Source organism: Debaryomyces fabryi, assembly GCF_001447935.2.
Source record: "Debaryomyces fabryi strain CBS 789 chromosome Unknown contig00192, whole genome shotgun sequence".
NCBI classification, from domain to species: domain Eukaryota; kingdom Fungi; phylum Ascomycota; class Pichiomycetes; order Serinales; family Debaryomycetaceae; genus Debaryomyces; species Debaryomyces fabryi.
Window position 1 is genome coordinate 1 of NW_015385618.1, and position 17025 is coordinate 17025.

The 17025-nt window shown below is 37.7% G+C and overlaps 8 protein-coding genes across 8 annotated transcripts; 3 read left to right on the forward strand and 5 right to left on the reverse strand.

Annotated features, from left to right (window-relative positions):
* Positions 1-280: 280 nt before the first annotated feature.
* VID21 (Vid21p) lies at positions 281-3865 on the forward strand (the record flags this gene model as incomplete). Its single annotated transcript, XM_015614139.1, has 1 exon — positions 281-3865. The coding sequence occupies one exon, from the start codon at positions 281-283 to the stop codon at positions 3863-3865; it is 3585 nt and encodes a 1194-aa protein (XP_015465026.1).
* Positions 3866-4107: 242 nt separating this feature from the next.
* On the forward strand, positions 4108-5517 carry AC631_05311 (uncharacterized protein; the record flags this gene model as incomplete). Its single annotated transcript, XM_015614140.1, has 1 exon — positions 4108-5517. One exon carries the CDS (start codon positions 4108-4110, stop codon positions 5515-5517), a length of 1410 nt encoding a protein of 469 aa, XP_015465027.1.
* A 195-nt stretch (positions 5518-5712) lies between these two features.
* On the reverse strand, positions 5713-6069 carry SEN15 (Sen15p; the record flags this gene model as incomplete). Its single annotated transcript, XM_015614141.1, has 1 exon — positions 5713-6069. The coding sequence occupies one exon, from the start codon at positions 6067-6069 to the stop codon at positions 5713-5715; it is 357 nt and encodes a 118-aa protein (XP_015465028.1).
* A 1349-nt stretch (positions 6070-7418) lies between these two features.
* Positions 7419-8297, forward strand: AC631_05313 (uncharacterized protein; the record flags this gene model as incomplete). Its single annotated transcript, XM_015614142.1, has 1 exon — positions 7419-8297. The coding sequence occupies one exon, from the start codon at positions 7419-7421 to the stop codon at positions 8295-8297; it is 879 nt and encodes a 292-aa protein (XP_015465029.1).
* A 100-nt stretch (positions 8298-8397) lies between these two features.
* Positions 8398-11226, reverse strand: ARO80 (Aro80p; the record flags this gene model as incomplete). The annotated part of the gene is made up of 1 exon (XM_015614143.1): positions 8398-11226. The coding sequence occupies one exon, from the start codon at positions 11224-11226 to the stop codon at positions 8398-8400; it is 2829 nt and encodes a 942-aa protein (XP_015465030.1).
* A 196-nt stretch (positions 11227-11422) lies between these two features.
* CDC12 (septin) lies at positions 11423-12699 on the reverse strand (the record flags this gene model as incomplete). Its single annotated transcript, XM_015614144.1, has 2 exons — positions 11423-12569; positions 12659-12699. 2 exons carry the CDS (start codon positions 12697-12699, stop codon positions 11423-11425), a joined length of 1188 nt encoding a protein of 395 aa, XP_015465031.1.
* A 607-nt stretch (positions 12700-13306) lies between these two features.
* Positions 13307-14074, reverse strand: BMH1 (14-3-3 family protein; the record flags this gene model as incomplete). Its single annotated transcript, XM_015614145.1, has 1 exon — positions 13307-14074. One exon carries the CDS (start codon positions 14072-14074, stop codon positions 13307-13309), a length of 768 nt encoding a protein of 255 aa, XP_015465032.1.
* A 797-nt stretch (positions 14075-14871) lies between these two features.
* On the reverse strand, positions 14872-16566 carry ARX1 (putative hydrolase; the record flags this gene model as incomplete). Its single annotated transcript, XM_015614146.1, has 1 exon — positions 14872-16566. The coding sequence occupies one exon, from the start codon at positions 16564-16566 to the stop codon at positions 14872-14874; it is 1695 nt and encodes a 564-aa protein (XP_015465033.1).
* Between the last annotated feature and the right edge of the window lie 459 nt (positions 16567-17025).

Consider the following 17025-nt stretch of genomic DNA (forward strand, 5'->3'; position numbering starts at 1 on the left):
GAATTTTAACCCATTGACCCACCTAGATTGGTTAGAATGCCTTACTTTTCAAAGAAGTTGATATATAAACCATACCACAATAGTCTATCCATTTTCAGTTTACCAAGTAAATCATATATAAAGATTAGACATCATTGTAGATAATGTCATCTCGTATAATCGACGAGTGATATTCGTTACTGTTATCACGTGCATTTGTTTTTTTCAATGTAAATCCGTATAGTTGGCGTCTAGGTATCATAAACGTTGGTTTCGTACATCGATATCTATACCTTCTATGATGATAAAGGAGGAAGCTGATGGGATTTTGAAGCAAAGGAATAACAAGCTAGAAGAGTTGCTTCATCTCGCAGCTGATCCTTTGCTTACTGATATATCTAGTCATAAGTCTAGAGTGAGCGAATTCTTGAATGATAATGATATTACAAAGGAGAAAACATTTGTAGTTTCATCGTTGCCAGGGGTATCGGGGAGCGGAAGTTTTGCGGAAGCTATGCTGCAATCTGTTTCCAGGAGCATTTATAAAGTCGAGGAGACTAAGGAACGCACGGAAGACACCAGTAGTGAACAAGGATTGAAAAGAAGGGCTACGTCGGTTACAGACGAAAGAAAGCTTAAAGTTTCGAGACACAGTTCTTCACAATTGAGTGATTCACGGTCGGCCAGTATTCCTAAATCGACATTGGAAATCACGAAACCAGTAGCCGTCGCTCCAGCAGTTGAATCGCAACAAGAAAATATCCATATTGAAACAAGGGATTTCCTAGATAGGGATATTAGTGAATTAGAGATCTTGTCAGTTCCCGAGCACTATCCAACGAAACTTCCAAATGTGTCATCTTTGGCGGAACTATATTATCTCACCCAGACTTTACCGTTGATCAAATTGTTGCCAGGAAGCCATAAGACATTAATAACTGAAAATTACGAGCTTGCTTTACTTGAGGGAAAGATTGCAGTATTATATTCAAGAATTGAAGAATTAAAGAGGCAGGGTAAATGGTCATTAAGACAGCCCAAGAGATATTATGATCCGTATATTTATGCTAAGGGCAACAACGAAAAGAAAACTTTCCATGGTGATAGTCTTTTGGAAGAAGGAAAATGGATGGCAGCTGATTTTAAAGAAGGCTTGAAATACAAAAAGGCTTGTTGTGTCGCTATGGCACAGGCTGTTAATGATTATTGGACGTATGGTAAAGTGATGTGCATTCGCAGGAAGAGAATATGGCATATAGGCGAGAAAAGGGAAGAGGAAGAAATACAACTTGAAAATAATCCGATTGAAGGTTCCGATTCTATGGCTGTTGATGATATAAAGGCAGATAATGAAGGCGCTCCTTCGGAACTTGTAGATAACGAGCTGCAGAATACAACAGCAGTGGGCGATGATAAAGTATCTCTTGAACCAATGTTAGACAATCAGCAGCCACAGCCTGAAGAAGAAGAAGAAGATATTAATTCAAAAGAAGTAGCAGATATTAAGGTAGTAGAAGATTCGTCTCTGGATAAACTGGTAGATGAAATGAGCACCTCAGAAAAACCAGAAGAAGAAGTAGAACTTTCTTCCATTGATGTGAAGTTGCTTTTATCTAGACCTAAACCAGAGGATGAGATTGTTCCACCTAGCCTACCAACATTCACGGAGAATGATTTGAAGGAAATGGGGCGCGATTCAAAAGACTCTGCTCCGTTCAAGTTGCATGCAAATCTTAATGATTTAAAGAAAATTGACCAATCCATTATTAAGAATTTGCCAAAATTTACTGCTTTTGATAATGAAGACAGCAATATGCCTGCACCAGCATTAAAACCTGTAGACTCACCAATGATAGCAGTTTCAAGACTCTTGCATCCATTTGAAGAAGATGACGAGTGGTATAAAATAGTCCTTAAAGAGGGAGATAGCCATAAATCGAAATCCAGTGTTTCCAATGGCCCTCCAGAATACCAAAAGGGTCTTTTTGGATTCCAATCTCACCGTCGTTTCAATTATTTGAAGCCTCCAAAGCCTCCATTAATTAAAAATATTGAATTTAGATCTCCTACGATTTGGTTACCACAAGATGACAAATATTTAATTCATTATGTTGCAGAATTCTGCTTTAACTGGGATTTAATTTCTGAACACTTACTGCCATCAGCTGCTACACTTAGAAAATATGAATCAAACATTGAAAGAAGAACTCCATGGCAATGCTTTGAGAGATACATTCAATTAAACGAGAAGTTTCAATTCTCTGATATGAAGGGTATTTATTCATACCAGGCTCAACTGTGGTTAGAACATGCACATAGAGCTCAACTGACTACGAAAAGAAGAATTTCACCATTAGGTGTTGGTAACGAATCTATTCAAAGAGGGCATAGAAGATTACGTTGGGCCTCATTATTTGATGCTATGAGAAAAAGCATGAAAAAGAGGGAAGATGCTATAGCTAAATTGAATCATAGAAGAACACCTGTCGACTACAGCGCTAATAGTACTAACAACACTAATGGAAATTCTCCTGAAGCATCCAATAATGGCACTCCAGGACCAAATAATGGAAAGCGTCCAATGGACCGTGTACCAACCCCAGCTGAGCTTTCAAAGTTAAAGTTTGAGAGAGATAAATCAATCCAAGAAGCATACTTGAACCAACAGGCTACCAGATCTAGAATGATAGCTGCTGTTGCGCAACAACAAAAGCAACAACAGAACATAAATAACCAAGGAAGCGTGGGCCGTCCAGCATCTCAAGGACCAGGACCGGGACCAGCCGCCAATGTTCCACCACAACAACGAGGTCAAATTGGTGTGCCAGGTGCTTCCCCAAATAACCCAGCAGGATCCCTTGGTAATCAAGTTCTTTCGCTGCAACAACCGCCTCAGGTGGCACAAGGTGGTATGACTAAGAGACCAACCACACCTAATGGAACTGCATACACAGCAGAACAAATACAACAGCTATTACAAATTCAAAAACAAAGAAGGCTTATGCAACAGCAAAATCAACCTGGAAAGACAGGAATTAACCCAAGTCAACCAAACAGTCCTGCATTAATTCAAAACATGCCGCTCAGTTCTACTAAAACAACAGTAGGCGCAGGCAATATGCCTTTGTCTGGAATGCCTAATCAGGCCCAGCAAGTGCCGATGCAGCAGCAAGGTCAAAAACAACAACTAGGGCCCGGTCAACGCCAACAAGTCCCTGTATCACAACCATCACAAGGACAAGGCTCGTCCACGGGAGTACCAGCAAATAAATCCCGGATACATTTTGCCCCTGCTCAAGTATCAGCAATCATCAACTCCATTCAAACTAAAAACCCAAATTTGACTAAAGAACAGGTCACAAAATTGGCGGCGACTTATTTGGCAAACATCCAACAGCAGCAGCAAAATAGAGCAAACCAGCAACAACTGCAACCACAACTACAAAATCTGGGAACAATAGGCCAAGGCCCACCAACTCATAGGCCCGGCCAAATTCAATCCCCCTCCAACCAGAAAAAGCCTCAGGTAGCTACGTTGACTCCACAGGAAAGAAATCAATTACAAATGTTGAAGGCTGCAAAAACTGCCCAGCAACAACAGCTTCAACATCAGCAACAGCAGCAACGTAGGTCAGGATCACCGATGGTACCAAACGCACCCCTTGACCCCAACAACATGGCAAAATTAGAATATGAGCAAAGAAAGAATTTACTCATTCAGAAGCATCAACAACAACAAAGATTAGGCAATAATGCAAATATACCGGGCCAGTCTACGCCAAACTTAGCTTCTATGCCACCTTCCTCAGCTTCTTCACCGTCATCTTCGACTAGTGGTCCTGCCTCAAATTTACCAAACTCGAACAAAAACATTCCTAAGAAGTAGCTGGACGAAGACAAGTAACCCCTACTGCTCTAAATACCTTACATACTTAACATTTGTATATTATCTCTATTCTGTAATATAAATCTATCTTCATTAAAGAGTAAGGCTTTGATAGACATAACACGTGATCTCATCAAAATATATAATGATTACCATAACCTACAATTAAGAAGTAGGCGGCTATTAACAAATGACAAAGATAGTTAGATAGAGGAAAGGAATATAGTAATATAATTGAAAGAATGACGAGTGTACGACATCGAAGAGATGTTAGTAGTCAAGATGAAGTAGAATCTATTGCTTCAAGTAATATTTTAATTTCACCTGCCAGATCGATAAGAAGGCATACTTCGACATATATAGAGGCATATCCAGAGTCGGAGAATACAAGGTTTATTTCGTTTAATTACCCTAAGAGAGTATTTAGATGGATATACTCGTTTTCATTAGTACTTTTAATGTTGCTTACGCTTGCGTTTGTCGCAGTTACACCGATTGATGTTATTGTGCAGACTTCTGAATCTTCATATTCTGGTATCAAGATGTTCATTGTGATTATTGTTTGTGTGGTGTTTTTGGTAGTTGCATTAATCATATATTTCCTGAGAATTTTCCAAAATAGAGTTTCATTGAATGATATACCATCAAAGTCAGTATATATTCCATTTGAAGGCGACATGCTGGCTTCATGTGTCAAGGCGATTGATGCCAAACTAAAAGAGTGTGTGAGTGAAATAAAAGTCAAAGCTGGTCCTTTGTATAATGAAAAGATAATTATTAATCATCCAGGAATGTCTCCCCCAGAGTACGTTCAAAGGCGAAATATTAGTGGGACTGGAGAGGGCTCATTACTACCGCCAAATGCTTGTTATGAAGATGTAATACGAAGTTTAGGCGTCAGGTTCAAACTTGACGGTAGGGTTTTAACTCAAGTTGATCTTCCAATGCATCTTTCGTTACGAGAAATCATCCTTTTTTTATCAGAGAAGTATTTAAATGATCCAAATACAGATAAGAAGCAAGTACCTAATTTAAAGCTCTTGATTGAATCATACGAAAAATTTAAGTTTGGACCTGATTTAATTGACGAAGGCGAGCTTTTAAATTTCATAATTGAATTTGATAAACTTGGACAGTTTTTTCAAAATAACGTGGCGGCAAATTTTAGTAAACCAACTAAAAGAACCCCTGGAACAAGATCTTACTACAGTGATACGGACATGTTGGAGCAATCGCTTTTCGGGGCAGAAGCGTCTAGTAGGTCTGCTTTTCATTATTATTATAGCGATAGAGAAGACAATTACGAAGAAAATGCTGGAGCAGATAATAAATTAACTACACATAAAGCACCGAAAGATAAGTATTTCAAAAATTTAGAAAGCTCTGATCAATTGAACCCTCTAAATAGGAACTTATCTTCAACATCTTTTGGTTCTTGGTCTTCGCCTTCCTTGAAACAACCCAGGAGACGACAATTCAGCACTAGTAGCAATGGCAGCTCAAAGTCAGTTATTAAAAATAGACTAGCAATACCAAATAGTACCGGTAGCGACCATTTCAATGAGATGAAATACACTGGCGATGCAGAATCCAATAATAGAAGGTACAGTGGATATATAAGTGATTCAGAAAATGAGCTAAACTACCAGTAGACAAAGCTTATGTCAGACTTTTGTGCATTACAATACAGTTATTTCACTGATTTCAGAACGTACCTCACTATATCTTTTAGAAAGTTTAATCAACTATGATTGAGCGCTTTAATAAATTTGCATTAAATATAAGAACCTCAAATCTATAGATATACACAGAGTTCATAAATAATATACTAATAGTTCATAAAATCGTTAATTTTGACGAGGCTTCACAATACCGTCGTGTATAAAATAATACACTACTGTAGCATCATCGTTCACTAATCCAATTGTAATTCTCAGTGGTCGTATTTTAGGATCTGAAAGTTGTGATATTTGGACAAACCAATTGTCTATTTCCGTAATATTCATATCATTTTTTGAAGTCATCAGCTTTGGCACTACCCATTCGGTGCTGCCATCTTCATCACCTGTCTCTAGTTTTGCAGGTGGTTTTCCTCGTAGTATTGTTATCTTAGTATCATTGTAGTTCGCTATTTCGTGTCTTTTCACATCGCTCCAAAGGTTATGATGCACCAAGTTGGTCTCTACTTGGTTTGCTAACGACATGGATCTCTTCTTCGCTTTGTCCCTGCGCTGCTAGATGCTATCAAGTTCACCTAACAATCCTTGTACTACTTGAAGATCATCACGACGAATTTCTCGCAGATCACGTGAACAATCTGGAACCTCTTTTTTTACCTTTTGAAGATGCTATGCTACCGAACCAATCCCTTCAAATGAATCCATTCCAGAGGCAGGGATGGAGGCACCCCATATGAGCCTCCTATCTGAATATCCTACATGCATAGAAATAGTATCATCAGTATGATTCGGAGGAAAAAAAAAGAAACAATCCCTTCGACGTTCTAGAACTGAGCCTCGCAAGGTGAAGAGTATTGGCAAATCACTCTCCAGACCTAGAGCTCCTTACAAGAGCTTCTAAGTGAACTAACTGACACGTCTCAATTACTTGTATACAGTGTTAGATAATGTTTGTTGATACGACTTGTTTAGCGAGAGTTTTTTTTGGTTTAGCAGATCTAGACCTTTTCTTTTTCTCGCTTGGGTGCAACCATTATGCTTGGGTTCAAATCAATCAGTGGGTTCATAATACTCATTTTTTTTTATTGCTTTCTCTGGATTTAAACCATCCATTAGGGGAAATACTCGTAGAAACCATGTGAAAGAAAATAACAACTATCAATTTCTTTTCTCGCTAGGCTGAGTTGATAATTGCACCTTTATGTAGTATTTTTCGGTAAAAAAAGACTAAAGCCAACTTTGGAAGCTCGGTTCTGTACTAGTAGCTTGTATCCAGCTATCGTCCGAAGTTATGGCTTTTAAGATCCCTCTTCGTAGAGACCTGGTAGAGGTAACTTTACTAGGGCAAAATTATCAAGGCCTCGTATGGAAGGCTGTTTATCAGATGCGCTTCTAGAAGATCAGATTAATTGACATGCATAATGGCTACAATGGAATAAAGCAAAAAGAAAACGGGGCCGAATCTGGACTGTCAACGGCTTTCGTCAAAATTCGGAAGATTTCGTTTATGCAAATAATTATGTCCAAATATGGTAATATTATGTGACCGAGGAATGCTAAAAAGAAAAAACATCTGTCAATGTCGAAAAAGTTTTCAGATTTGCAACTATCTGGACCAATTCTAGAATTAAAATTTGCCACTATGATAGGGAAATCAATGTCGATGGCATTGTAGATTGTACGATTTGTAGGAAAAATAGAACAATTCAAAAAAGTATATAAACCAGACCAAATCTACAGATAGATGCAAATATCTTTTTGAAACCATTAAGTAATCATTACATTCATTAATATAACAAGTTAGCTTTTACAAGCCTTTACATTCATTCGTATTTTGATTCCTACTTACTTCATTCATTACATATTTTAAAAAAATGTTGTTTTCCAATTTCGCAGTCTACTTAAGCATCGCTTTAATTCCAACTATTTCTGGTGCTCCTTTAAATAAGAGAGGTGGTAACACTTGTGACTTCCCATCTAACAAGGGTTTAGTTTCTGTTACTCCAAAGTCATCCAATGGAGGATGGGCAATGAGTCCTGATCAACAATGTACTGCAGGAAACTACTGTCCATACGCTTGTCCACCAGGTAAGTTGATGGCCCAATGGGACAAGTCTGCTACTTCATACTCATACCCAGAATCTCAAAATGGTGGCTTAAAATGTAACCAAGATGGTACTGTTTCTAAACCATATTCTGACAAAGATTACTGTGTTGATGGTGAAGGCACTGTTGAAGTTAATAACAAGGCTTCTGATAATGTTGCTTTCTGTCAAACTGTCTTACCAGGTAACGAAGCTATGTTAATCCCAACAAACGTCGACGGAAGTGGATCTCAAACTCTTGCTGTTCCAGGTTCTGATTACTGGGATGGTACTGCTGCTCACTACTACATTAACCCACCAGGTGTTTCCACCGATGATGGATGTGTCTGGGGTACCAAAGACAAGGCCCAAGGTAACTGGGCTCCATATGTTGCTGGTGCCAACATGGATGATTCAGGAAAAACATATGTTAAGATCGGCTGGAACCCTAAGTACATCGATGATTTCAGCAACAAGAAGCCAAACTTCGGTATCAGAGTCACATGTGCCGATGGTGATTGTGACGGTTTAGATTGTGAAATCGATCCATCAAAGACTGGTTACAACGGTGTTGAAGGTTCATCTAGTGGTAAGCAAGAGGGTGCCTCTTATTGTATTGTTACTGCTAAGAACAAGTCTAAAGCTCAAATTGAGGTATTCACTAACTAGATTTCTTAGATAAATTGTATATTAGATTGGTTTGTATATAGAGGGATAAATATAATTATATGGTGATAATAATGATGTAGGTCGAAGTAAATGATACTAATTAGATGGTATCACCAAAATTAAACTGTTCATTTGAATTCAACTGTTGTTCAATCATTTCAGTCCAAGGGCCAACAAAATCCAACCCCACATTTTTGTTATTTATGAACCAATCCATAACTTCACTATCTCCCATCAATCCTTGTAATGGGGTATTGTTATCTTCGTTTGGTGTCAAATTTGCACTTTGTGATTCATCCAGTTTTCTAGTTGGTTTATTGAAGTATACGGAGTTATCATAATATGGAAGGGGTTCATTTTGTATATTTCCATAATTTTCATCATTTGCATTCAAAGGGTGATTTGAAACCCCGTTAGTCGCATCATTTTCTTCACCATGAGAACCTTTTGGAACCTTCTGCCTTTTAAGTTTAGAATGAATATCTTCATCGTTATCATTACTACCCTTCGATTTAACTTTCATCTCTGAGCATAGATACATCAACACATTGGAATATCTTGTACATAGATGCAATTCGTCTGGTGAACAATCTCTTAAGGTAATTGCCGCACGTTGAATACTTTCAGTAATTTCTTCAATAGAAATTAACGATAATGATAATATAGTAGAATCAAAATCATTGAAGGAACTTATGTTTGCATCACTATCTGCGGTCTTTTTATGAGCAGTAATAGTAAGATAACATTTGACTATAAATGCAACCGCACGGACAATCCTTGTAACCCATCTGACTGGCATGAACCTTAACATCTTTAATTTGTGGATTCTGTGGGCGACTGATAACATTTCATTGGCTGAATTGAATGCTTGTTCAATGTATTTAGCCGATCTCGAAATTTCGTCTAATTTTAAGTTGACTTTACCTGATTTGCGCTTGTTTTTCTTATCGGAATCATACATATTCTTTGGCGATGGGCTTAGGGCCAAAGAAAATATGTATAATTTTGCATAATGAAACTCAAATATGAAGGATTCCTTATCGATAACATCAGCCAATTCTTTCGCAACCTTTGATTCTGGATTAGTAAGGTGCTGTTGCAAATTAGACATGTTATTAAGTATTTTTTGGTTCGATTGAACTAATAAATGCTTATATTTCTTAGACCAATTGTTCAATAATGGACTTATAATGCTAAGGATTGACAAATTCTGCCTTTGAGTTAGACTTCCTAGTTGTGCCTTATGCCCGTAAAGCGATTCATGACCCAATGACATAATCTGCAATAATTCAATTTTAGCTCTTTGATTTAAAGTGAATTTTAAAACATTTTCTTTGATAATTTTTTGTAGTTCCTCTTCATTCATATGTAAAAATTTATATTCATTTTCTTCTTCATCCTGTTCCTGCTCTTCAGTGATCTCATCATCATCAATATCAATTTCTGATAAGGAGTGACCTAACATAGATCGTCTACTTATATTCATAACACTATTAATCTCAGCTATGTGTGTTGCTAGGAACGTCCTTGTGCTTATTTCCATGAATCCCATATCCTGTGCTAGTCTAACCGCCGACCCAATCAACATCCACGCCATTCTATAACTTCTCCTCATTGCACCTAACCCAGCAAGGTTAGGCTCATCTTGAGTGGATGAGAGACTAGTTCCAAATTCATTAGAAGCACTTGAACTATTTTCATTAATATCTTCTGCTTTATTGGCATAATCGGACCACCTCCAATGAATAGCTCTTGGGTTCCATTCAGTGAATAATAAAAATGCAAAGACTGTTCCAATAGATCTTGTACTTGCCTCCGCCCAAACAGTCTGTGAAATTAATCTTTGTACATATAACCATAATCTATCATGTACTTCAATATTTCGAGCAACACCACTAGTATTCGGATGAGTGTCCAAAGTATAATGACGAGATGCTATTGTCAAAATTGCACAAAGCAAAATAGGGTATCCTGATAACGTAGTAGGAGAATGTAAAAACTTGGGTATGTATGGGAAATATGGATGCATCGTAGTGAAAAACAAATGGATCAACGTTTCAGCTTCATCTTCAGTCAAAATACCATTTGGACCACCAATATATTCAATATTTCCTAGCTTGTTAGATCCTTTGGGGCGTACCATATACCCACTTTCAGCCGGCATAGATAATGTTTTACCTATATCTAATGGTTTGGTATAGGAAGTAATGCTTGGTGATGAATATTTAGTGCTATCAATACTATGATTACTAGAATTGTTTGGTGCAGCTAATTCAAAGTTATTTTCATTGACGTTTTTTGAACTGCTGTCAGAATTCACCACGGAATTGTCATTACTAATTCTCGCTTCAATTTGCTCATGTTTTGCTCGAGCATCAATATTATCTCTTTCATCAGCTTTGGCAATTGTGCCGGCTGCTTTAGCAAGGAATACTAATGCACCTTCCATAGTCGAAAAGTGATTGTTTGGCTCGGTTCCGCTACCATGGTTACTCTGTTGCCCATTGTGTATCGGTGTTTGCTCGTCGGAAGATACTGCCCTTTTTTCTTCATTTAGAATACTAGTAACAGAAGGTAAGCTTCTCCGTGGCATAGATGGACCATCATTAGAATGTTCATATTGTGTAGGATATTCGTTATGTCCCTCAGATCTCCTCTTCCTCCCATTCATCACATTTGTGGCTCCTCCTCTCCTTGATTCAACAAATACACAATCCTTACGTTCCCTTAAGCATCTTGCACATTTTCCATCCCGTGGGTTGTCGACTGAGCCTAAATCACATTTAACTTTTCGAACCCTGCAATTCAAACATGCTCTATAATTTCTCTTATACTTTTTTGATGATGGCGACTCAGATCTTGAAAATTTCCCATGATCTTCAGGCAGTATCTGATTAGTATCAGATGGCGACTGGTGCTGTGAATTCATTAGTATATAATGAAACAACTATGATTGATTGTCTTATTATTCAAAAGCGATACAATATACTAATTTATTTTATCCGCCGAAACCCGCACTTGATGCTTACCGAAGTCAGATCTGAAACCTCGAAGAGTAAAGCTACAAGAAGTCATCGTAAAGATATTTAAATAGGATACATTTATTCACTATAAAACAAAATAAATTAGCGTTTATTTAATTGTAATTTTTTAACTTGATCTTCTAAAGTCTTCAATTTAGATTGCATCTCTTCAAGATCTTGGTTCAATCTATTTCTTTCGTTAACAATATTTGTCTCCCATTGTCTGAATCTTTGTTCTTCAGCCTTGACTTGCTCAGTGAAAAATTTCTTTAAAGCATCTTCTTCTTGCTTGAATTTAGGATTGTATAATCTTCTTGGTTTCTTGTAATTAGCAGGTTTCTTAATCACTTCACCATTTTCATCGGTTTCAGTGATTTCTTTACCGTTTGCACTCTCCTCTTCATCACCTAATTTCAAGGATCTGAAGGTTTCAAAATGCATTTCATTTGTAGATAAGATAAGATCCAACATATTAGTTCTTAATAATAAACTTCTTAATTTCTTGAAGTCACAGTGGTTTTCATTTTCCACTTCAACAAGACCCCAAGGATATTTTCTACCCTTTACAAAGTTACCAGGAGTGGTTTCGAATTCTTCTTCAGATCCAATGACAGCAAAAGGCATACTTTCAATTAACTGTTTGGAGTGTTCGGCACTAGCAGGGTCATCCAATTCCAAAGGAGGAGTATAAATATTAATATCTTGGGCTTCAATGATATCCCTTATTCTGCTCTTGAACGCATCTAATTCCTTAGGCGACAAAGTATCTGACTTAGCAATAACTGGAATTAAATTAACTCTACTGGACAATCTCTTCATAATTTCGATATCAAGCGGCTTCAAAGTATGTCCGGTTGGCCTGATGAAATATAAACAGGCATGGACTCTGAGATCCTTCTTGTTAGTTCTATGTGGTTGTTGCTCTTGCTTCATGTAAGACTCATGTTGATCGTCAATAAAGTCAATAATCGGAGTCCATGAATCATGATTGTTTACATTATTACCAAATCCTGGAGTGTCGATGATATTCAATCTAATCTTGAAGTTCTTTTCTTCCAAGATCGCTCTGACTATGTCGATGTCCACTGTTTGGTGAGAACTGGTAAATTTAGAATGTCTCTCGGTTGGTTCCTGATAATTTTTCAACGCCGATTGAAACAACGTATTAATAAATGTAGTTTTACCTAACCCGCCTTCACCTGCAACCATCAATGTGAAGTTGGCTCCTTCTTTAAAAACAAGTTTATACCTAGAATGTTAGTACACGTAATCCTTAATTATATCTCACATATACAATAATTTATCGATTAGTATATTGTCATCACTTATTGAACATACCTTTGATTAGGCAAATTTGCAATCCCAACAGCTTCAGGCATTATTTTTCTAATTTAGTATTGAATCAACTATTATTGTCTAAGTCTTATACCTATTTATTGACATTATTTATTTTCGAAATCTCGTCAATGATTTTAAGACCCGACGAAAAATGGCAGCGGTCCAGAAAAACGCGTTTACGGACAACATTGATTGTATGAGAAGGCAATGTCAACAGAATTGTAGAATTAGAACAGATAGTAGGGCAAGATGGATGTAGACCAGTACAACTAAAAAGTGTCCAAGGTTCTTGAGTAGAAATTTTCTCGAGGACTGTGATTCACTTACAATTTATTAAGTAGAGTAAACAAGACAATTTATTTTGCATCAGTAACATTTGTATATAGATATATATATATATGTATTACATATATATTGTTATAATAACTCAATAAACTTGCAATAGAAATCAGTTAAGCCCTTCAAAGCCAACGGACATAAAAAACAATAATACAGTCGCAAAACAACTGATAACAAAAAATTTCAAAAACTAGATTATTGCGAGCTAATGGAAGTTAAAATAAACAGAAACAAATAATTCAAACAATAAATTATAATACTACTAATAATAATGATAATAACAATACTTTATATTATAACATGGTTCATTTATTCTTCATCGGCTTTTGATTCTGAAGGTTGTTGTTCTTCAGCTTGGGCTGGGGCTTCGGACAAGTCAGTCCATAAAGTTAAGTTATCCCTCAATAATTGCATAATCAAAGTAGAATCTTTGTAAGAGTCCTCAGATAAAGTTTCCAAGTCAGCAACGGCATCGTCGAATGCTTGTTTGGCTAAATGGCAGGCTCTGTCTGGGGAGTTTAAGATTTCGTAGTAGAAAACAGAAAAATTCAAAGCTAACCCTAATCTAATTGGGTGAGTTGGTGGCAATTCGGTCACAGCAACATCTGATGCGGACTTGTAAGCCTCTAACGATAAGTCAGCAGCTTCTTTACGTTTTTCAGAAATGGCGAATTCGGCCAAGTAACGGTGGTAATCACCCTTCATTTTATAGTAGAAAACCTTGGATTCACCGGTTTGGGCCGATGAAATCAAGTGGTCGGTTAAAACCGACAAGATGTCTTCACAGATCTTGGACAATTCAGCTTCGATCTTGGAACGGTAGTCGCGAATCAAAGAAACTTGACTTTCGTTACCCTTTGCTTCTTCCTTTTGTTCAATCGACGACACGATTCTCCAAGATGCACGGCGTGCACCGATAACATTCTTGTAAGCAACTGACAACAAGTTACGTTCTTCAACAGACAATTCTTGGCCAGATGAAGCAACGGTCTTCATGTTTTCAACCATTTCTTCATAACGTTCAGCTTGTTCAGCTAATTTGGCAAGATAAACAGAATCTTCTCTTAAGGTAGGCATGGTCTATATATAGTTAGTATTTGCTTCTAATAACATACATCCGTCAAAATCAATTCTCCTTGGTTTGTTTTGAATTCGTGGTGAGCGCTAAGCAATTTAAATCCGCTGCGCAGCGCCCGTCTGATATCACTTTTGTCCCCCATCTACCCAATTAACCAATCAATCAATCAATCAATTAACCGGTTCCTCATCTACGTATTCCTCCTCCCATTTCAATATCTCCTCCTACCGAAACTTTGGCTCTTTTGCAAATTCTTCAAAATTACCACCCCCGCCTCCCACTATTGTAAGGGGCTAAATCAAAACGAAATCAACATTCGATTTCTCTCTCTCATTCCGCTTCAATTCATCTTTCCACGTCTTCAAACAACCATCTACGTTTCACGTTTCGATTAATTACATACATTAATTAGATTTTTAAAATATAAGTAACAAAAATAAAAGATATAATTGACAGGTATGTTTATTTCAGAAACACTTCCTGAGAGTGGTCAGAAGTTTGAACGTCCAAAAAAACCGGCGTGCATGACACAAAAGATCCAATGACACAAAACCTCGGAGCCAGACGACCCATTTCGTCATGATGATTAGCTAATACTTGCTATACGAGGGAGGGATCCTCGGAAAAGCAACGGGCTAGTTACGGGAGTTCACGTGCGTACGGTGTTAGTGTGTATTCCGGTCCACCGGGAGTGATAGAAAGGGTAACGGCATGGACCCACTGGGAGTGGTGAAAGCTAGCTATACAAGATGCAAAAAAAAGGAAACTGGGAAAATCAGCAGAGATTGTAGAGAAATTAGTCCATTTGCATCGATTCCGGGACGTCGGCGGCGAGCTTCATAGGCTGGCACTCTTTAACCTTGATTCCGAAACGCTTGTCTTTGGACAATTGGAGCAAATAGTCGACAGATTCCTTGCAGTGGGAGTTCAACAGGTAGTCGGAGTGGACCCAGCACGGAGCGGAGTTGTTACCACCAGTCAATCTGATGACTTCGTTGGAGTTGTTGAAGGAGTTTAATATAACGGTGGTCAGTTCTCTGGCATTTGCGATGGAGGAGGAGTTTTTCAACAAGGACTTCAACTTCAATGATGAGATGCCGAGGTTAGGCAATGGGATCTCCATACCGGGCAAGGCAGGCTTGTTGGAGTCGATACCGTGCTTACCGGAAGGGTTGGAGGTCTTCAAGATGGTTTCGAATGGAATGAACTTGGTGACCTGGATTGGTTTTGCGTTGATCAAGTGTCTGTTAGCGAGCTCGGACAAGCCCAATTTGTTGGCGACCAATTCTTTCTTGAGAGTGGCGAGATCTTGGGCGTTGGTGACAGGGTAACTAGGGGATGTGTGGCTTAACTTGAATGGGAATACGGTGAATTCTTTGTCGATTTTACCCAAGAGCGAACGCGAGTTCTTCAATCTTAATTGATAGTTCACAGCGTAATCTCTGATGTAGATGGTGGATTTTGTTTTGAATTCATTGGTCTTGTTGTTGACACCGGTAAATTCGTCAATTTCTTCCAAGGTGACCAATCCGAGTTCCTTAAATTCGCTGGTAGAGCACATCTTGATATCCACGTTGTAGACCTCACCTGCAGCAACCACAAACTCATCGGTAGGGATAGCAGACGAGTTGTTAGTGAATTCACTTCTTTGTTTGTTGTGCAAGACTAATTGTTGGTCGTCGTTTTTGTTGTATTTATTTAATAACAATTCTTCTTGGTCGGCTTCGCCCCAGACTACACCTTTGAAGTCCTTTTCAGCAACCACACCTTCAGCTTGACCAGCTAAAAATCTTCTGATTCTTCTAACCTTTGAACCTGGAACAACAGTACAGTTGAATGACTCAGCAATAGAGTTTACTATGTCTCTAATTTGCTTACCAGTAACTAACTTGGTGTTATTTGGGTCCAATTGTGTAGGTAATTTTTCTGGAGTTAATGCCAAGCCTAATAATGCAACTACAGTTTCAGTAGCAATATGGGCAGCACAGATAGAATCGGCCTTTGATCCTAATAATGGTCCTGGTGGCTTCAATTCGTTGTCAATAGTAACTCCAGGTGGATAGATAACTACTGTATGCGAAACATTTGCGGCATATCCATCAATATGAACACCCAATGTAACTGTAACTATATCACCAGCTCCGAAGGTGAACTTAGAAGCATCATCGATTTCTGGGGCAAAGTTTCCAACGATTTCATTTAATTCTATGGAAACTGGATTTGAAATACCTTTTTCTCTAATTTCAGTATTATACACCTTTGCCAATAATCTAGTTAACATGGAATCTCCCATAACACATAATTCCTGACATGTGTATGGCGCTTCAGTTTTACCAAAATGATAGGAATCGTTAATTAACGATATAACGTATTTTAAACCAGTCTGGGCAATTTGACCGGCCACTCTATATTTATCTAAAATTGATTCATTTAACTGATTTTTTTCCTTTAACAAGATATCAGCATCATCTTGATGAACTGCAAGTTGCATCTTTTATACCTAGAATAATAAAATATGTAATTAGAAAATTAAAATGAATCGTTTGAATAAATCAAATATATGATAAATTTTTTTTCAGATGCGATGGAGATGGATTGAGAGAAAATTTCCAAAAAAATACTGTGCGGTTCAATATCAAATTGCTGCAAATTAACTTGCCATATCGTAAGCACAATACACCTTGTACCATACTTCAGTACACTATTGTCAGAAGGGAACTGAAAGATTTTAAATCTCCATCTCATTTCTCAGAGTAAAAGTACGATTTAAGCAGCAAACTATCTTGACTCAAAGTTGGCAGCATTACTGAGTTAATATAGTTAGCTTTAGCCATATATACAACTGTTTATGATAAAATTTAAAAAGCAGTGAATTATGCACTAGGTAGGAGTTAATTTAAGAGAGAGATATTGGGAATTGGGATATAGATTGGGTAGAAAAAAAAATATG